Source organism: Scomber japonicus, chromosome 15, assembly GCF_027409825.1.
Source record: "Scomber japonicus isolate fScoJap1 chromosome 15, fScoJap1.pri, whole genome shotgun sequence".
Classification (NCBI taxonomy): Eukaryota; Metazoa; Chordata; class Actinopteri; order Scombriformes; family Scombridae; genus Scomber; species Scomber japonicus.
In genome coordinates, this window is record NC_070592.1 from 8692127 (window position 1) to 8708314 (window position 16188).

The 16188-nt window shown below is 40.7% G+C and overlaps 1 protein-coding gene across 2 annotated transcripts in view; it reads left to right on the forward strand.

The window, feature by feature from the left end:
• Nucleotides 1-16188, forward strand: part of rbms3 (RNA binding motif, single stranded interacting protein) — a 195390-nt gene that overhangs the window by 107474 nt on the left and 71728 nt on the right. For both annotated transcript variants that reach the window (XM_053334307.1, XM_053334308.1), the window contains exon 5: nucleotides 13137-13294. In XM_053334307.1, the coding sequence (XP_053190282.1) occupies nucleotides 13137-13294 (158 nt within the window). The remainder of the gene's footprint in view (nucleotides 1-13136; nucleotides 13295-16188) is intronic.

Here is a 16188-nt window from a genome sequence, read left to right on the forward strand (position 1 = left end):
TTTGGGTTCGGAAACATAAACTGTACTATTTTTGATAGGTCAAGAGAATCACTTAGCAACAGGGAGATTACCGCAGAGATTCTTTGTGTTGGGTAACAGTTGCAGGTCGGGAACAATTAAGCTTTTATCGCCTTCATGGTGTTTTGGTAGTTTTGTCAGTGTTGCAGTTATTATATATAGTTAAGAGTCAATTCTTTTGGCTGGATATTTAACCTGAAACATGTTAAGTTGGCAGTGATACGACTCCAGTGAATACACGCAATATTTTCTTTATGGAATGTAATATGTGAAATGAAAGATAAGCAACTGACAAAACCTGACAAGCAATAGCAATAGACCAGAAAGAAGCACACAAATATAGCAAATTTCACACATCACTGAACAGTCCAACACTTTCTACCTGTGCATAAACACATCACGGTGGAACAGATTGTCGGGAATCTGTAATTTTTTTGCTAATTTAGAGTGTAACACTGTTTAATCTAGTCTCACCCATACTGTGTCAACGCCACCTCTTCCTAAAGGAAATATAATATGCTTAAGTCCAGATGTAAATTTATGCACATGGTGTAGAGCCCAGAGGCAGCTGTCAGCAGGAGGAAAACAAAAGGGGCTGCTGTGCAGAACACATGGATCATTCTTTAATTATGTGGTGGTTAGTCAATACTGTCAGCTTTTCTGTCATGTTTCATTAACACGTGCGTGTAATTTTGTACCATGTTTGCTGTAATCATAAATAAATATGGCAAAACCTAATTTTATAGGATTTTAAAGAAGCCATGTTGTGCACTTAGATGCTGTGAATCTTTTGTTTTCTAAATGTTGTGTAGTTACACGGCTGTCAAACCAACGCCTCTTTAAAATCCCCCTCACATAATAACTTCAAGATAACATATAGGATGACTTTTTTTTAAGGAATCTATTTTGTATGTTGAAAAATGAGCAGAAGAATGAGATTTATGAAGGTTTAAATGTGTCTGAAGGCTTCTGCTGCAAATCAAGTAACATTTTTTTTATCAAGTGGAAAAAAGTATTAAAATCAAGAACTAATTAATTTGTGCACAGTGTATGTATTTATTTGTTTGTCACATGATCCATCTACTCAAAATCTAAATCTGGTGTGTAGCAGTTCTCAAGAACCGGTGTTTTATGATGGAAATGGAACTAATACTCCACATCACTGTTTTGTAATTGAAAATCATTGCATCAGTTCCACCACTGAACCTTACTGATGTCACATAAATGTTGATTTGTTCTGAGTGGCTTTCCCTGCACAACACTTCCATTATTGCTTTTTTATTACTTTTGTTGTGGCTGTTTTCCATTGAGAAATAATTCTTTAATATATATTTCAATATTTTCCACGGCTCTCGCCTCCACCTTGTTGTCATTTCTCTGCGCAGATGTGACAGAAACTAAGGCGAGGTATTTCTACTGCAGTTAGACATATGATGCTCACATCGCAGTGTAGTTTCACATGGCAGCCTTAGTGTTCCCCGGTGAGTAGTGGCACATTAAGGAATAACAAATGAGTCCATGACCCAGGGTAGTTATTCAGGGTGTGTTTGTGGAGCAGGCAAACAGCGTATGCTATTTGCTTTGCAGTAGATTCATAAGTGAAAATTGCATTGTGCCTCCATTTGGAGAGCAGGTGATGGAGTGTGGAGAGAAACAAAGAGATTGTCACTCTCCTGGTTTCTGATGATGCTGTACCACTCTGCTGAAAGGCTCACACATCCTGCCTGTCATCTTAACACTGAATCGGACTTGTCAACCTACTATATGTGTCTGCTTTTTAAACTAGATTGAAAAAAAAAGAACTGTGAGTGTGTGCAAACTGCGGGTATTTATTAGTGCTGAGTGCATGAGAGACAGTCACCAATGCATGTTGAAGCGCATGCACGTGACTCTGCCTTCCTCCCTATCTGTAAACTTTGATCCTCTGACCCAGCCAGTCTTCTGAGCACATTCTTCACACAGACATGTGCTGGGGAGACAGACGGAGGGAGGGGCATATGGCTGCAGCCTTTTGAAGTCACTTAACATCCACTGCCACGGCTTATTTGACCCATGCACCGTGAAGTTAACATGCATGACGATTTTATGATGCGGTGAACCCCGTCGAGGGCAGCTCGGAGGATCGCATGTGGTGAGGGCCTGAGAAAAGCCTGTATTGAATGAGACTGAGTGTCTGAAGTAGAGAGGAGACTGTGTCGTGTTGGAAACATATGGGCTTTTTAGGAGTTTTTTAAGTGTGTAGGTCACTGTGCACCAAATCTGTGATCTTGGGAACCAAGTACATTGGTTCCCAACCTGTTTTTGTCTGGTGTACTCCCACAGCTCTATCAGAATTATTTGATCGTTTTTCACCGCAGACAAAACACAGCAGTATGATGGATTCCTCCAGCATGTAAATCCATATTTAGGCTTGGTTTCTTTTTTTCAGTTCAGGAGATTTGACATATTTTGCATATGTTTGGAGTAGCAAAAGCTGCTTTCTTCCCTATTACTTTCAACTTTTCTGATAGCTGGCTCCTTAGTTTTCATATTGTTGATTGTTACAGTATAAATATATCATTATGTATTTTTATTATTATTTATTACTAAATTATAATATCCATTAAATATAATATGTATGCACTTAGGTATTAGCTATTTTATCAAAATTCACTAAGCTACTTTGCATTATATACCTCTGTAGTTACCATAGTTACCAAGGACTACATGAGCATATACTCCCTATAAGTTATAGGAAGAGCTTTTCATCTCCATTGCCTTTAATAACACAGAGCTATGGTCAGTGGTCTGCCACTTTACAATTCAACAGCTCCCACTGAAGAAAAATTACAGAACCATAGCTCTCTTTGTTCTGCTGTTTTAAATTGTTGTTTATGGGCTTCATTTGAATTAGACACTTAATAAAAAAGATTTATAGTAAGAAGGTAAACAGTGTATTAAAAGTTGTGCATACCACCCTCTGATAAAAATCTATGCCGCCCAATGGGAGTCGCTTAACAGATTGTTCTTTTTGAAGTATGTATTCCCACATGACTACCATGGAATGAAACATGCATAAGTCCTGCTGAAGTGTTTGAGTCCCTTCCATGATGTTCCTAGATTTTTCTCTTTGGGTGTCTGGAGAACGCCTACTCCCAAATATCAATATCATATTACCCATAACACAGTATGTCATGTGTTTTGTTCAGCATTCTATCTTATCTATGCTCAAAGCAAATTACCAAGTGTCCTAAACCATGGGGACTGTACTGGTAAAGAACATCTAGTGAGTTAGTGTGATAGTCACTTTAGGAGGGAGGGGGATGGAAGAGCATGAAAAACAGACCAGAGTATAAAGGTTACTTGGGTTAAGAGGCGAAATGAGAAAAACACAAAAGAGGAAGCGAAAGAAGAGGCAGAGCTCTTGTACAAAGTGAAACTCCATTCATAATTTACAGGTAGAGTAGGTTTACTACATCGGCCCACACAGGTCCTCCTGTTGGTCAATAGCGGGACTCAAACAGCTTCGCCACCATTTCCTTTTAACACCGTCCTACCCTCCACGACCAAAAATGATCACCAGCACTCTCCACCTCCACATGATGTCAGCCAGGAGGAATTCAATCTCAGAAATGATATCATGAATGATGCATAAGACGGAAAAATGCATTTACCCTGGCAACAACACAATGAGCTGTTGTCGCAAACTCCGTAATGGAAAAATGCGAAGGTTACGGTGATGAAAATGTATTATGAAACCGGAAAGACATTTGTGAATGTTGTCTACTCTTGAGCTGAGGGAGCACGACTGTGAGCATAACCACAGCTTATACGGAAATTCCTCAATATTTCTACAAAGGGGAAGATGAATTTGTCTTGACGTCCTCAGGGAGTGTTGCAAAAAAAGCATCTTTGGCGTGCGTGTGTGCGTGCCCACTTAGACGATGCGTGCCTGAGTTTGTCTCCTTTTGCTTGAGCAGAGGGGTAAGGCCGTCGTGCCCGTCTTCCGTGTTAATAATGGATTTTTGATATGAGCTCCACATGAAATTTTAATCTCTGGAATAGTAGCTCACCGAGGGAGATACAAAATCAAATCAGGGGGTCGTGATTAAGCGGGTGAAGCGCATATCGACCCATTTAAATTCACATTAACCCGGCATCAAAATGTATGAGCCATGACATGGATGGCAGACATAATTTAGTGGTGTTATGTCTGTTTTGCAAAGTAAAGGTGTGATCCCTTTCTCACACATCTGCAAACGAGAGAAAATGACACCTAATATGTTAGATGACACTTCCTGGATGCTTTGGAAATGTTAAAAGAATAAGCAAACTAAATATTGCCTATCAAGCCAAAGCTTAAAGTAGCTGTTCCTCTTTACCATAGTAGACTATACATTGAGTCTAAAATAGTATTGACGAAAACAGTGCAAAACCATGGCGTTGCATTGGATGACACATTTATTACAATTAACTCAGGCACTGTAGTTAACACCTTTATAATCCCACATTCACCATCCATGTCATAAATACTAATTAGAGCACCACATGTGTATCAGTCCACAACAAATACACACTTTACACCTATTTGAGTGACATTTCCAAAAATGACACTCTCTACTATACAAGCTGATGTTAAGTTGGTGTATTTTTAAGACCCATTTTTAAAGATTTAAATCATCAATATATATGAATGCCAATGGGGCTAAATGCCACTGACAGGGTTGGGAAGTACTGTAACACACTGTTGTTTTTTCTTTTTTTTGTCTTTCCATAGGATTGGTTGACAATAAGAAAAATATAGATTTATGTCGGCCTTTCCCTTGGAGGCATTAAAGTCACACTTAATCTTTTTTTATGGTGGCAGTAACTATACATTTGTTCAAATGTCATACTATTAAAGATTCTATCAAGAATTTGACAGTGCAGTGTTTCCTGTATGGTATATGACTCTCCCTTTTTTTTTTTTTTTTTGCTCAAATTTGCATACAACAGTACAATTAAGAACATCCCAAACCCAGTTTTGTGACGTAGCGCTCACTGTGCCCTTTGCTGAATGAATATTTTACCAGCTATGCCAGCAGAGAGCAAGACCAGCTGAGAGGGAGAGAGGGAGAGGGAGAGGGAGAGGGAGAGGGAGAGAGAGAGAGAGAGAGAGAGAGAGAGAAACAAAGCCCACCGCTGTGTTAGCATACTGAAAAGCTCAATAATGTATCACCCACTGTTGTTCCTTACACAACATCTATCATCTCGCCATAATACAGAGTAGCAAAAAAGTAATTTTCCTTAAGCAATATTACGACAGAGATTGACAATGTGTGTGAGTTTGTGCACATATATGAGGTGCGGTGCCGTGCAGGAGCAGTGTGTATAATTATGTGAGTGAATGAGTGTAGATCTTAAAACCAAACTAAACACCTCAGTGCCTCAGGGCTGCTAGGACACACTTAGTTGTCATTGGCTTGCATTGCACTCATGGGAAGAATTCTGTAGCTGAATAATGTGATGTATTAAGCTGTGCTCTGCAGCAACGTATGGTAATTTGTAAGGTTTTTATTTAATCAGGTAACATTGTATTCTAGCCAAATGGAACAGTGCGTGAGCAAGGTGAGCCTCTAATCTTTTGCTCTTAAGCTTCATATTCAGCTGTTTTTTTTATCTTATGTATCTTTTGACAAAAAAACTCCCTAAATAACTTTTTGCCCTGTGTCAAACTTTTTGAGTTACTTCTTGTTAAAAAATAAATAATACTGAGAGGTTAATTAATGGGCATTTTCTAAGGCACCATCTGTTGGTGCTTTTCATACTTTAACAGATGAGTGGAGAATCTTCTTACAACTACTGAAAGGCTGATCAATCATGTTGAACATCCTAATGCGAATAAATGAAAAGAACTGAGCAGTGCGGCGGGCGTGCAATGAAAATGACCACAGATCAGAACAGAAGTCTGACCTCTGCTGTGTCAATATTATGTCAATATACAAGAAAAAGGGTGGGGTGGGGGGGTGTAATCATTTCTCGACATGTAAATTATTGGTAAAATAGATCGTTTTTGACCAAGGGCATGTGTGCAGTATGTGCAGACTACTAAAGATTCCTGTCTGTTATCATTCTTAATGTGTCATGTATCATAGTGACAACCATACAATGAGGTACGTCTCCATTACAGATGCACCAATCTGATATTCTTGATCAGACTGACCTTATTAAGCACAAAGAGTATTGGCCATGACACGACCAAATCCACATTAAGTACAGTTTCTTTGTCAATGTCATTCTAAAATTAAATGTTTCCGCTATCACTTACAGTTCATTCACCGATAGTGGCCTGCCGACTGAGATGTTAAGTGCCTTAGCATACCTGACCCCTTATTACCTTACATTATTCATTTTTTTCACAGTGCCATGCTGCAGTATACAGATTTAAAGAGAGTACTAATATTAAATCAGTACAAGTATTTGCACATAGAATAGAAATGCCAGAAATTCACCTTGAATGCCACAATCTATCTGAATAATTAATGCTCTTGTCAATATCTCACCTTGTCTTAAATGCGTCCAGACACTTTATGTATCACCAAATATTCTTAAAATGTAACTATCCTAACTACCTAAAGGTTTACACGTGAAAATAATTATAGCAATGCAGCCCTCTGTGGTGGTTCACATTAAATAATTAGTGGAAAGATGTTATCTATAACAGAAGCATTAGTTCAATTATTGAAGCACTAACATGTATTCCTGCATGTTATGTTTGCATTCTTTATCTTAAACCCCTGCCAATATGTGTTTATCGCTGCACTATTAAAGCTATGTTTAAATGACAGGTGTTTTAGGCTGTTTGTTCAAACATAATATGGTAATTGGATTGAAAATGGATGCCCTGGGTGATGGCACAGATCCTCCGTCGCGTAGCCCTTTGTTTCAAACAGACGGTTTGAATCAGGAATGTGAATTTTGTCAGCCCCCTAGTGAGCAGCAGAAGGACCTCACGCATTACCAGCTTGTGCTTTCGCTTTCTTTCCTCTGCTCTGTAACATGCTGTTCTGTGATTGAGAGCGTCTAGGTCGGAGACATCTCCGCATATGTTGGTTTATATTGTGCGATTGTACACCTGTATGTGTTTTGTAAGCACGTGTATCAGATTGAGAGAGTTCAAACCTGCAAAGTTTCCCCATCTGTCTGTAAAATCTGACTATGATGAATGTACGTAGCCTTTGTTGTAAAAGACACTTTGAACCCTTTAAAATGCTCCTGTACTAATGTAGGATAAATCAATCTTAGCAGCTGTTTATTTAATGGACATCAAGTTACCAAATCGTATTTTAACATCAGAGTCTGACCCTGACCTTGAAACCCTTGTAGTTTCAAGTTTACTGCAGCTTGACTCCACTAACAGCTACTATATATGGTGTGAAGCTGCTGTAAGTGGTTGCAGTGGACGGAGACGAGTTGGGATGAGTACACACTGTTGTAAAATCTTGGATGGGATTTGAAGTTGTAGTGTCATAGTGGGGGCTTGATAACAGGCAGAACGATGTGTGTTGAGGAAGCGTTTGACAACAGCCTCTACAAAAAAGAAAAGTAGAGTGATCCTGCCATCCACTCATCTGTGGAAACAGAAAATGTTGAGAAGCGCTCATCAAAGGGCAGTAAGCTGCCCAGCTGACTTCCCCCTGCTGTTGGCTGACCAGCTGACTAGCCGTCTGACAGAATGATAGCTCCTTTGTAGTGCTACCTTTTTGTCTCCAAATTTTCTGGCTCCTCACAAATTAAACTCAAGCTTTTGAAGTGAGTTGATGTGCTCATATGCTTCTCCCCACTTCTCCAGCATCCGCATCCCACATCCCCCCTGTGCTCATCTTTGGAATGCATTCCACAGACTCAGGTTCCCACTGCAAGATCTGAGTGCTCGTCCTCAACTTACATACACGAGAACACGAACGCTCCCTCTGGCATCTGCAAACTTGTCAGCAACACACACCCTCACAGCAGCAGCAACACAGCAAACTACTGCTTTCTTGCCGTTTTCTCCAACCAGACAGCACAAAACCCCATTGTCTTTGGCTTTAATTGTGCTCCTGCAGGCTGCTGGTTAGTCACACACCAGACCAGAGTGGCATACCTGAGGGAAGTGAAGTGTGCAGTGTTCTTTTACAGATTGGCAACTGCATACACATCCACACACACACACACACACACCCTGTTGCAGAGTGTGTACCGGTGCTTGGGGGAGCTCCCGAGAAGCTCCTCTGTAGAGCCAATTACACATACAACTCTAATCTCTTGAGCAAGCTGAATGAATAGAGAAGGAGAACAGAAAAGGAGCAATGATGAAGGTTGCAGGAGATGGCAATAGATGGAGGGGGGAGAAATGAAGGACAAGCAGGAATGGATTGACAGAGAAAAATAAGGCCCTAGGTGTGTAAGAAATGAAAAGTGTTGACAAAAGAAGACTGGAAAGAAAGGCTCTGGAGAGGTCAGTGGTATGAGGAGGGGAAAGAAAGACAGAATGGGGTGAAGAAATCCAGGGGATGTACTGCACTGGAGTAAAAGAAAAGAGTGTTTGCAACAGAGTGAGGGCAACTCCAAGCCTCGATACAACATTAGATGCAATGCCCCCAGTCAAGACACATATCTATCTGTCTAACTTTTATCTGTTAAATGGATACAGCCCTAAGAGCCCCATAGGCACAACGTGAGACTTCTAACGGCTGACGTTTTCCCTCAAGCGTTGTCAAAAGGCAACAAGGGCTTCCTTTAATGTGTTATCTGCCTGTCATGTCAGCTGCCTTCGTCTCTCCAGCTCTCTTTCTTACCTTTCACCTTTTGCACAGAGATCTATAACTCCTATTTTCCCCTCTCTTTTGTGTTTTTTTTTTTTGTTTTTTTTGCATAACCCAGATCCTTGCCGTCTTTTCTCCCCCCTTTCTCTAATAATATCCCCCCTCCCCTGTGGCATGGTAATGTTCTCAGAAATTACAGTGAGGTAAACAGAGCAGGGTGTCGAAATGAAATAACTGCTACAGGGCTGTCAGCTCCAGCAAGGGGGCCATCCGTCAGCGGGAAATGACATATCGGCTGCACCCCCCCCCACACACACACACATACACCCTCCAATCCCCCCATGTCACACACACAGTTGGATTCTTCCTGTCCTCCTGGTGGCAAGGTGAAGGAATTATGCTCATCAAAGGCCCAGCGCAGCCTGGAGCCTTTCCATTAACCTTCTACAACACTGGTCAATGGCGAGGGGACAGACATAACTGCCATCACACACACCAGAAACAGGGATGCTCCTGGAAGGAAGGAAATGATACAGCTCAATATATATATATATATATATATATATAATATATTTGATGGAACAGACATACACGCATAATTACTCTGTGATAGGATATATACACAGGTGCACACTCACACACACACACACCTCAATTACCGCTTCATTCATAGCCTGACAGCAGTGCGTATGCGAAGGCTGACATTAAAGGAAATTAAATCTCCTTGTGGAATGGGCCAGCCCATCTCACCTCCCGTCAAAATGCTCCCATTTCCACTCCTCCCCGTAACCTTCTCATCTGGGTATTTAGGGCTTTGTGGTGCGGAACGTCATCAAAGAGAAAACTTAGCGAGGCGGCCGTGCGTAGACGAGGCCTCCCTGTGATAATCCCCCCTGCAAACGGAGCCCTCTACTATTAGCCCACGCACACAAATTACTTCTACACGTTCAGTCGCACTCTTTCACTGCATGTACTGTCATATGCTTATAGGCGAGAGTACTTTCAGTCAAATTTTCAAACACACACACACACACACACTCACACACACAAACTCATATCATTGGCTTAGCCCAGTGAGTGAGTCAGTTAGTTAATTCTTTGATCCAGACCTCCTGTCTGCATTGGAATACGAAGCCTATTTGATATAATCCTGAAAAACATCGCCTCACATAACCAGTGATAGGCTACTCAAAGGAAAGCGCAGCTGCAGGGCTACACACACCAAAGGGACTTAGCAAGAGAGTGACACGTGTACAGTAGATTTTTATGGGCAGATTTAATTAAGCCTCATTCACTACCAAATCCTGTGTTATACAAACTCTTGCGAGCTCTTTCAAACTCACGTAAATGTGATAAACCTGAAGAAGAAGGAGGCGTTTAGTTTGCCCCAAAGTTGGGTAATTGAGTTCCTGGTTAAAGGAGAAAGAACTGTGGTTTTCCTGCTTTCACATTGGGCGCAGTTTTCTCCCAAAGGCTTTAATGAGATCAAACATGTCCTGTCAGATAAGACGGCTAATTAATCAGGGGAGGGACCAGTCTTCTCCTCTGACAGATGGAGAGATGGAGGCAGGACGTTGGTGGAGGCACTTCCTCTCCTCCTCCTTAACCTCTTCCTCTACCGTCAACAGAAAGCAAAAGAAGGCAGAGTGAGACAGAGTTGCCTGTGGAGAAGCACAGAGCCCGTAAAGAGTCTCAAAGACGGCGTTTTCATGCAGGCTGCAACTGAAGTATCTTCAGAACCCCCAACTGAGAAGAAGACAGACTTCTGTATTGAAGCCGATGTTTACAGTATTGCATATGCTTGTGAAATAGATCTCTGAAGTTTTACTCAGATTGTGAGGAGTAAGACTTTTTGTAAGTCTTTGTGAGTGATTTATTGGAGACCAGATCAACTGGATTAAATGTAAAGTAGAAGTGGTTATAGACTGCAAACCTGCGTATGAACATGTTGGTGCAGGTAACCGTCGCATACTAGGCTTGGTTATCATTATGAGTAGTTTATGTCTTTATTTTCTTTGGGTCAAAGTCTGTCAGCAGCTCATCCCCGACTTGGCCTTACTTCCCCTCTCTTGTCTTGTTGCCAGATTTTAAGGTTTATAAGACTGATACAACTAAGGAATTATTATCATTCATTATCATGCATTCATATCATTCCATAAATTTCTATAGATGATTGCTAAATTGTCATTCTTATTCACGGTAGATTCAGTAGCCTGTCTAATGAGATGATAGACCATACCCATCACACAGATTATTTCCCTTCTGTACAACAATGTTTCTTTCAAAGACCCAAGCCTCCATTATTGATCTGACTTAGATTAAAATGAAACATCCTATTCAAAGGTTTTACTACCCACCTGATGGCTTTCAATCAGCTTATAAGAGGCTGTATTTTTTACTGAGGACGAGTAGGAAATTTACTTTTTGATTATTCACCATAAATATAATACATTTAATGTTCTGCTCACGATGGTTGCACAAGATCGATTACTGTTAAAAGATTATTTCCATTTTTGCCGTGGCTCTAAGGATGGCAATGTCAGTCCATCAGTTGACCGCTTTGTGTAGAGTGAGATATTTCAACAAATACTGGAGAGATTACAGACATTCATGGTCCCCAGAGGACGAATCCTACTGACATTGGTGATCCTATAACTTTGATATTTTTGGCTTTGCTGAATTATCCTGATAGTTATTAGGTGGATTGTCATTTGGTACAGATATCATACAATATTGCCTGGTTGGCTACCATCAGCAGGTATACCAGATGCATCAACATACAATTTTATACAGCGATTTGTAGTTCATGGATAATGAATCCTAACAAATTTGTTCATCCCTTGATCCCTTGCACGACCATGAGGTTCATATTTATAGTGCGAAATGTCTCAAGACCTGTTGAATGGATTAGGATTTTATTAGGATCTCCATATAGCACATATAAGACACTTACAAACACAACTAAATGATAGTAAATCAGAAAATCATACATATATTTCTTCCACTTCCTCAACAACTATATTGCTCAGCATCAGATTTAGCCAGGGTCTATAGCTCAAGAGGTGATTTGTATTGACTATAATGCTCTTAATATTTGATATGTTTTAGGCTAGTTTATTACTAGTAACCCATCCTAGTACTGGCTGCAGATCTTTGCTGAGAGTTGCAGTGATTTCATTCATTAACATGTGGGAGCATACATTTTATAAACGGATTACCATGTCATTTAGTACACACATTAATGTCACTGGCAGCCTCAGGATAAATTCGAATCATTACGCTGACCCGTCCACTTTTCACCTAGCGCCAACATCAGGTCAAACTTTTAATTTATCCATTCAAACAGCCTCAACTGTGGTTTCTGTTTAGTGCAAATTAGTAAATGTTATTACGATTACATGCCAAACTAGGATGATGAACTTTATCCTGCTTAGCATCAGCATATTAGAATATATGGATGTTTGATAGGAAGTAGATGTGATAAATGAAAGCTGGTAGCAATCAGACTCTGGCAGACAGCCTGATTGGATAGTTTACTTAATACCTGAGTGGAAAGATGGATTGGATGTACCACTAATTTCATATTTTAGAAGAGAATATGCGTCAAATGCACACACGCATCATAAAGATATACCTAAAGATAAGGATGACATGATGTAGTTTAATTTAGAGACTGACTGACTTGAAGCATAGATGGATGGATAGCCGAGGGACACACATGCAGCTGCCTGGCTCACTGACTTATTGACTGATAGGCTTGGGCTGCTATGTCCAGCTGTTCTACTATAGAGCTCACCAAGCCCTCTGCTACCTCAGGCTCAACACACAACCAGCTGTACAGCTTCACATAGCTAGCAGCAGCTCCTAGGAACTACAGTGAATACACTGTTATACAATACAAAATACTCTCTTTAGATCTTTAAACTTAACACTGAAGTAAAAATAGCTACCATAAGACTCCATGAAAAGCACTGTGAATACTGCATGTTAATACAGATTTGTGTGTGGTGTCACGCAAATCCATAATATTGCCTACAAACTCACTTTTTCACTCACATACGGTTATGCTGTGAACTTTTGATGAAATCATATTGCATAAGCAGATGAATGAGTAAGTGTGTAAATATAACCAAGCGCTATGCAAGTTCCGAAAGAGTTTGGTTGCACTGTTGACAGCATTGCTACATGTTACGGGATGGCTCACGACACACAGCTGATGCATATTTCACAGTTCTTAAAATTGATGGTGATGCATTATTTCTCATACTATCTTGTCTTCTCCTCTTTTCCCTTCCCTTTATCCTCTCTCTCTGCCCTCTTCCCTCCCTGCTATTCTACCTTCCTGCCCTACAGCAACAGGAGCAGGACCCCACCAACCTGTACATCTCCAACCTGCCGGTGTCAATGGATGAGCAGGAGCTGGAGAACATGCTAAAGCCCCTGGGTCATGTTATCTCCACGAGGATACTGAGGGATGCCAACGGGGTCAGCAGAGGAGTCGGCTTCGCCAGGTATACTTTAATAATGATACTAATATGATATGGAGGAATCAGTTTCCCCTCTCAACACGATGCCTGGTTACTGCTAAGCACTGTAATTGACTTTTTAAGTAGTAGATGTGCAGTACATGTGGGTGCACACTATACCTTGGTCAAATATTAATTCTATACTTACAGCACATATTCATTGCAGTTTAGTTTACCCAGATTATCTGTAACCTCCTGAGTGTACCAGACACTGGACAAAGAATAATTTGTGAGCCATATTATCTGTGCACACACATGCATACATTTAACAACTAGCACACACAATTTAGCATGCATTTGTCTATACATATAAATACATAGGCTTGTGCACCTGGACTCTATGTAAGCACACATGCCTTCACTCTAGAAAGACAGTTGTCAGATGAATCGTGCCTCCAGGCAGTGGAAACTTTAAAAAGTGATTTGTTTTTTTTCCAACCCTGTCTGACTGTGTGTATGTTTGCTTTGTTCATACCAGTCAGTGTGTATGCACATTCCTGTTAATTTATACCTGTGTCCGTGCATTCACAGACAGCTGCAATTACACCCTTATGGCATAGTCAGGGCCGCTGTATTTCCACCACCATGCTCATCACTGAACAGTTTATTTCTTTTTCTACTTAGAAAAGTTTCCACTTCAGCTTGTTAATCCCCCAAAGTCATAAACCGCTCTGTCCTTGTCCTCGGCAGCAGCCACCAGGCTCTCATTCCTCTCCACATATTCCTCCCTTGTTTACCCAGAGGAGGCCACTGACGGTAGAACCGCCATCTTGCAGGGATTTTTCTTAATCACCTGCTCTGGCTGAACTCCCCTCCTATTCCCTGCTCTATTACTGAGGGTTACAGCAGGACAGACAGGCACAAACGCATACACACAGACACTTGTGCACAAACATAAACATAGGCACAGACAAGCCTCCAAACATGCCTACACACCTGTGCATAGACACACATATACCAACACAAACATTCAACAGCAGACTCTTACACGTTCACACACAGACAGGTAGGCAGCCTCCCGCAGTCCAGCAAGCAGATCACAGCAACAACCTTCCACAAGCCACCTGTTCAAGCGGCCCTCAGTGGGAGGAGAAAGAGACATGATGAAAAGGAAGAGTGAGGCGGCAGCAGAGAGAGAGGCAGGAGGTGAAACAATGGCCAGGTAAAAATAAGTTATCATAGAGGTTATTATAAAGAGAAAGAGAAGGTGATGAGAAGGCAAGCAAGGGCAGTATGAGAAGAGATTGAGGAATAGAAAGTGAAAACGAGTAAGCGTGGGAGAAAATGGGAGAAATGAATAAGTATAGTTTCAGTCAATAAAAAGAATAAAAAGAAAAAAATGTGAGAGAGATAGAGAGGGTGTGATTGTTTATGTATGGTTTCAAGAAATAAAGGAAGGTGGTGGTTATTGACAACTACAGGTGAGAGAGAATAAAGCCAGAAATAGGCTGCCTGGACAAAGGAAAAAGAGAGAGCAATGTATTTTATAAATTGTGGAGCTCCTGTTAGCTGTGTCAACACAGAGACAGACAGACAGCTGCTGAGGGTTGGGCCATGAGGGGCATTAGAGAGAGTAAACTGAGCTAAGTGTTTGTGGGCCGATCCATTACTGTTATCAGAGCCCATTACTCCAGCCCCAGCACTAATCATTGTAGACAGCAGCACCTGATGCCATTAACCAGCAGCACACAGAGAAAAGCTAGCCTGCCTGCCTCACTGCCTACCTGGTTCGCTCACTGACTGACTTGCTACCCCAACAACATGACTGACCATCAAACAGTCTGGCTGACCGGTTTGTTTCCCAAAATGCCTAACCGCCTGTCTGCCTTATTTACTCCTTGTCTGCCCACCTGTTTTCTGTCAACCTATCTGCTCTACTGCTGGAAAAAGTGAAGGAGAGACGACGATGAGGAGGAGGAGGCAAACGAGGGGTAGCCAGAGGGAATGTGTGGAGGATGGATAAAAAGCAGTAAGGAATAGGAAGAGAAACTAAGCATCAACATGTCAGTCAGATAATCACTTAAAACTCTGAAGAAGCTTGATGGATTCAGTCTGTTTCTCAAGCCCCTTTTTGGACAGCAAACACACCCCAACAAATAACCTCAGCACAGCTTTTGTTTTGTAATGCAATACACATAAACATAAATCATAATTTCAAAAGCACTAAGTGGGGAGTGTGCAGTGGTTTGTTAGGCATCAGTGGAAAAAAGAGCCAAAAAGAGAAAGTGAGAGGTTAGCTGTGCCTCATGCAGATCCTCCCTCAATGTCACTGATTGACAGCATTAAAGAACAGGTAATTGGCGTGTTTGTGTATCTGTGTGGAAGCGCAGCGATGTGTGTGATTTAATTTAATTATTATGTGAAAGCGTGAGTACAGGTTGTGCAGTATATGAACATAAACACACTATATATGTATTTCATTTCAATTCATTTAAAATGTCAAGCTTTATTGGCAATAATGCTTTCATCACAAAATGCTACCAAAGCACAGAGTAGTATAGTATAATAGTAAGATAGATAACACATACCATAATAGAAACATGATTATATTGTGTATATATACAATAAAATTACTTGTGAGAACACTCAACACAATTAACAGTGCATTACATTATGTAGACATAAAGAAAAACATTGTAAAACGTTATAGAGATGCAGGTCTTTCTGTATGACAAGTAGTTAAACAGATTATTTATATTATATTATATTCTGTCCTCTTCTCATACAAGCAAAGACTTTGTTGAATTTGGGGTTTTATACAATGTAGAACTGGATATTAAAGCAGATTCATTTTATGGTACTGATTGAAATATGTCCTCAACACAGAATATAACACAGTCAAACTGGCAATGAACCTTTCCTATTTTTTAATTTTTTTG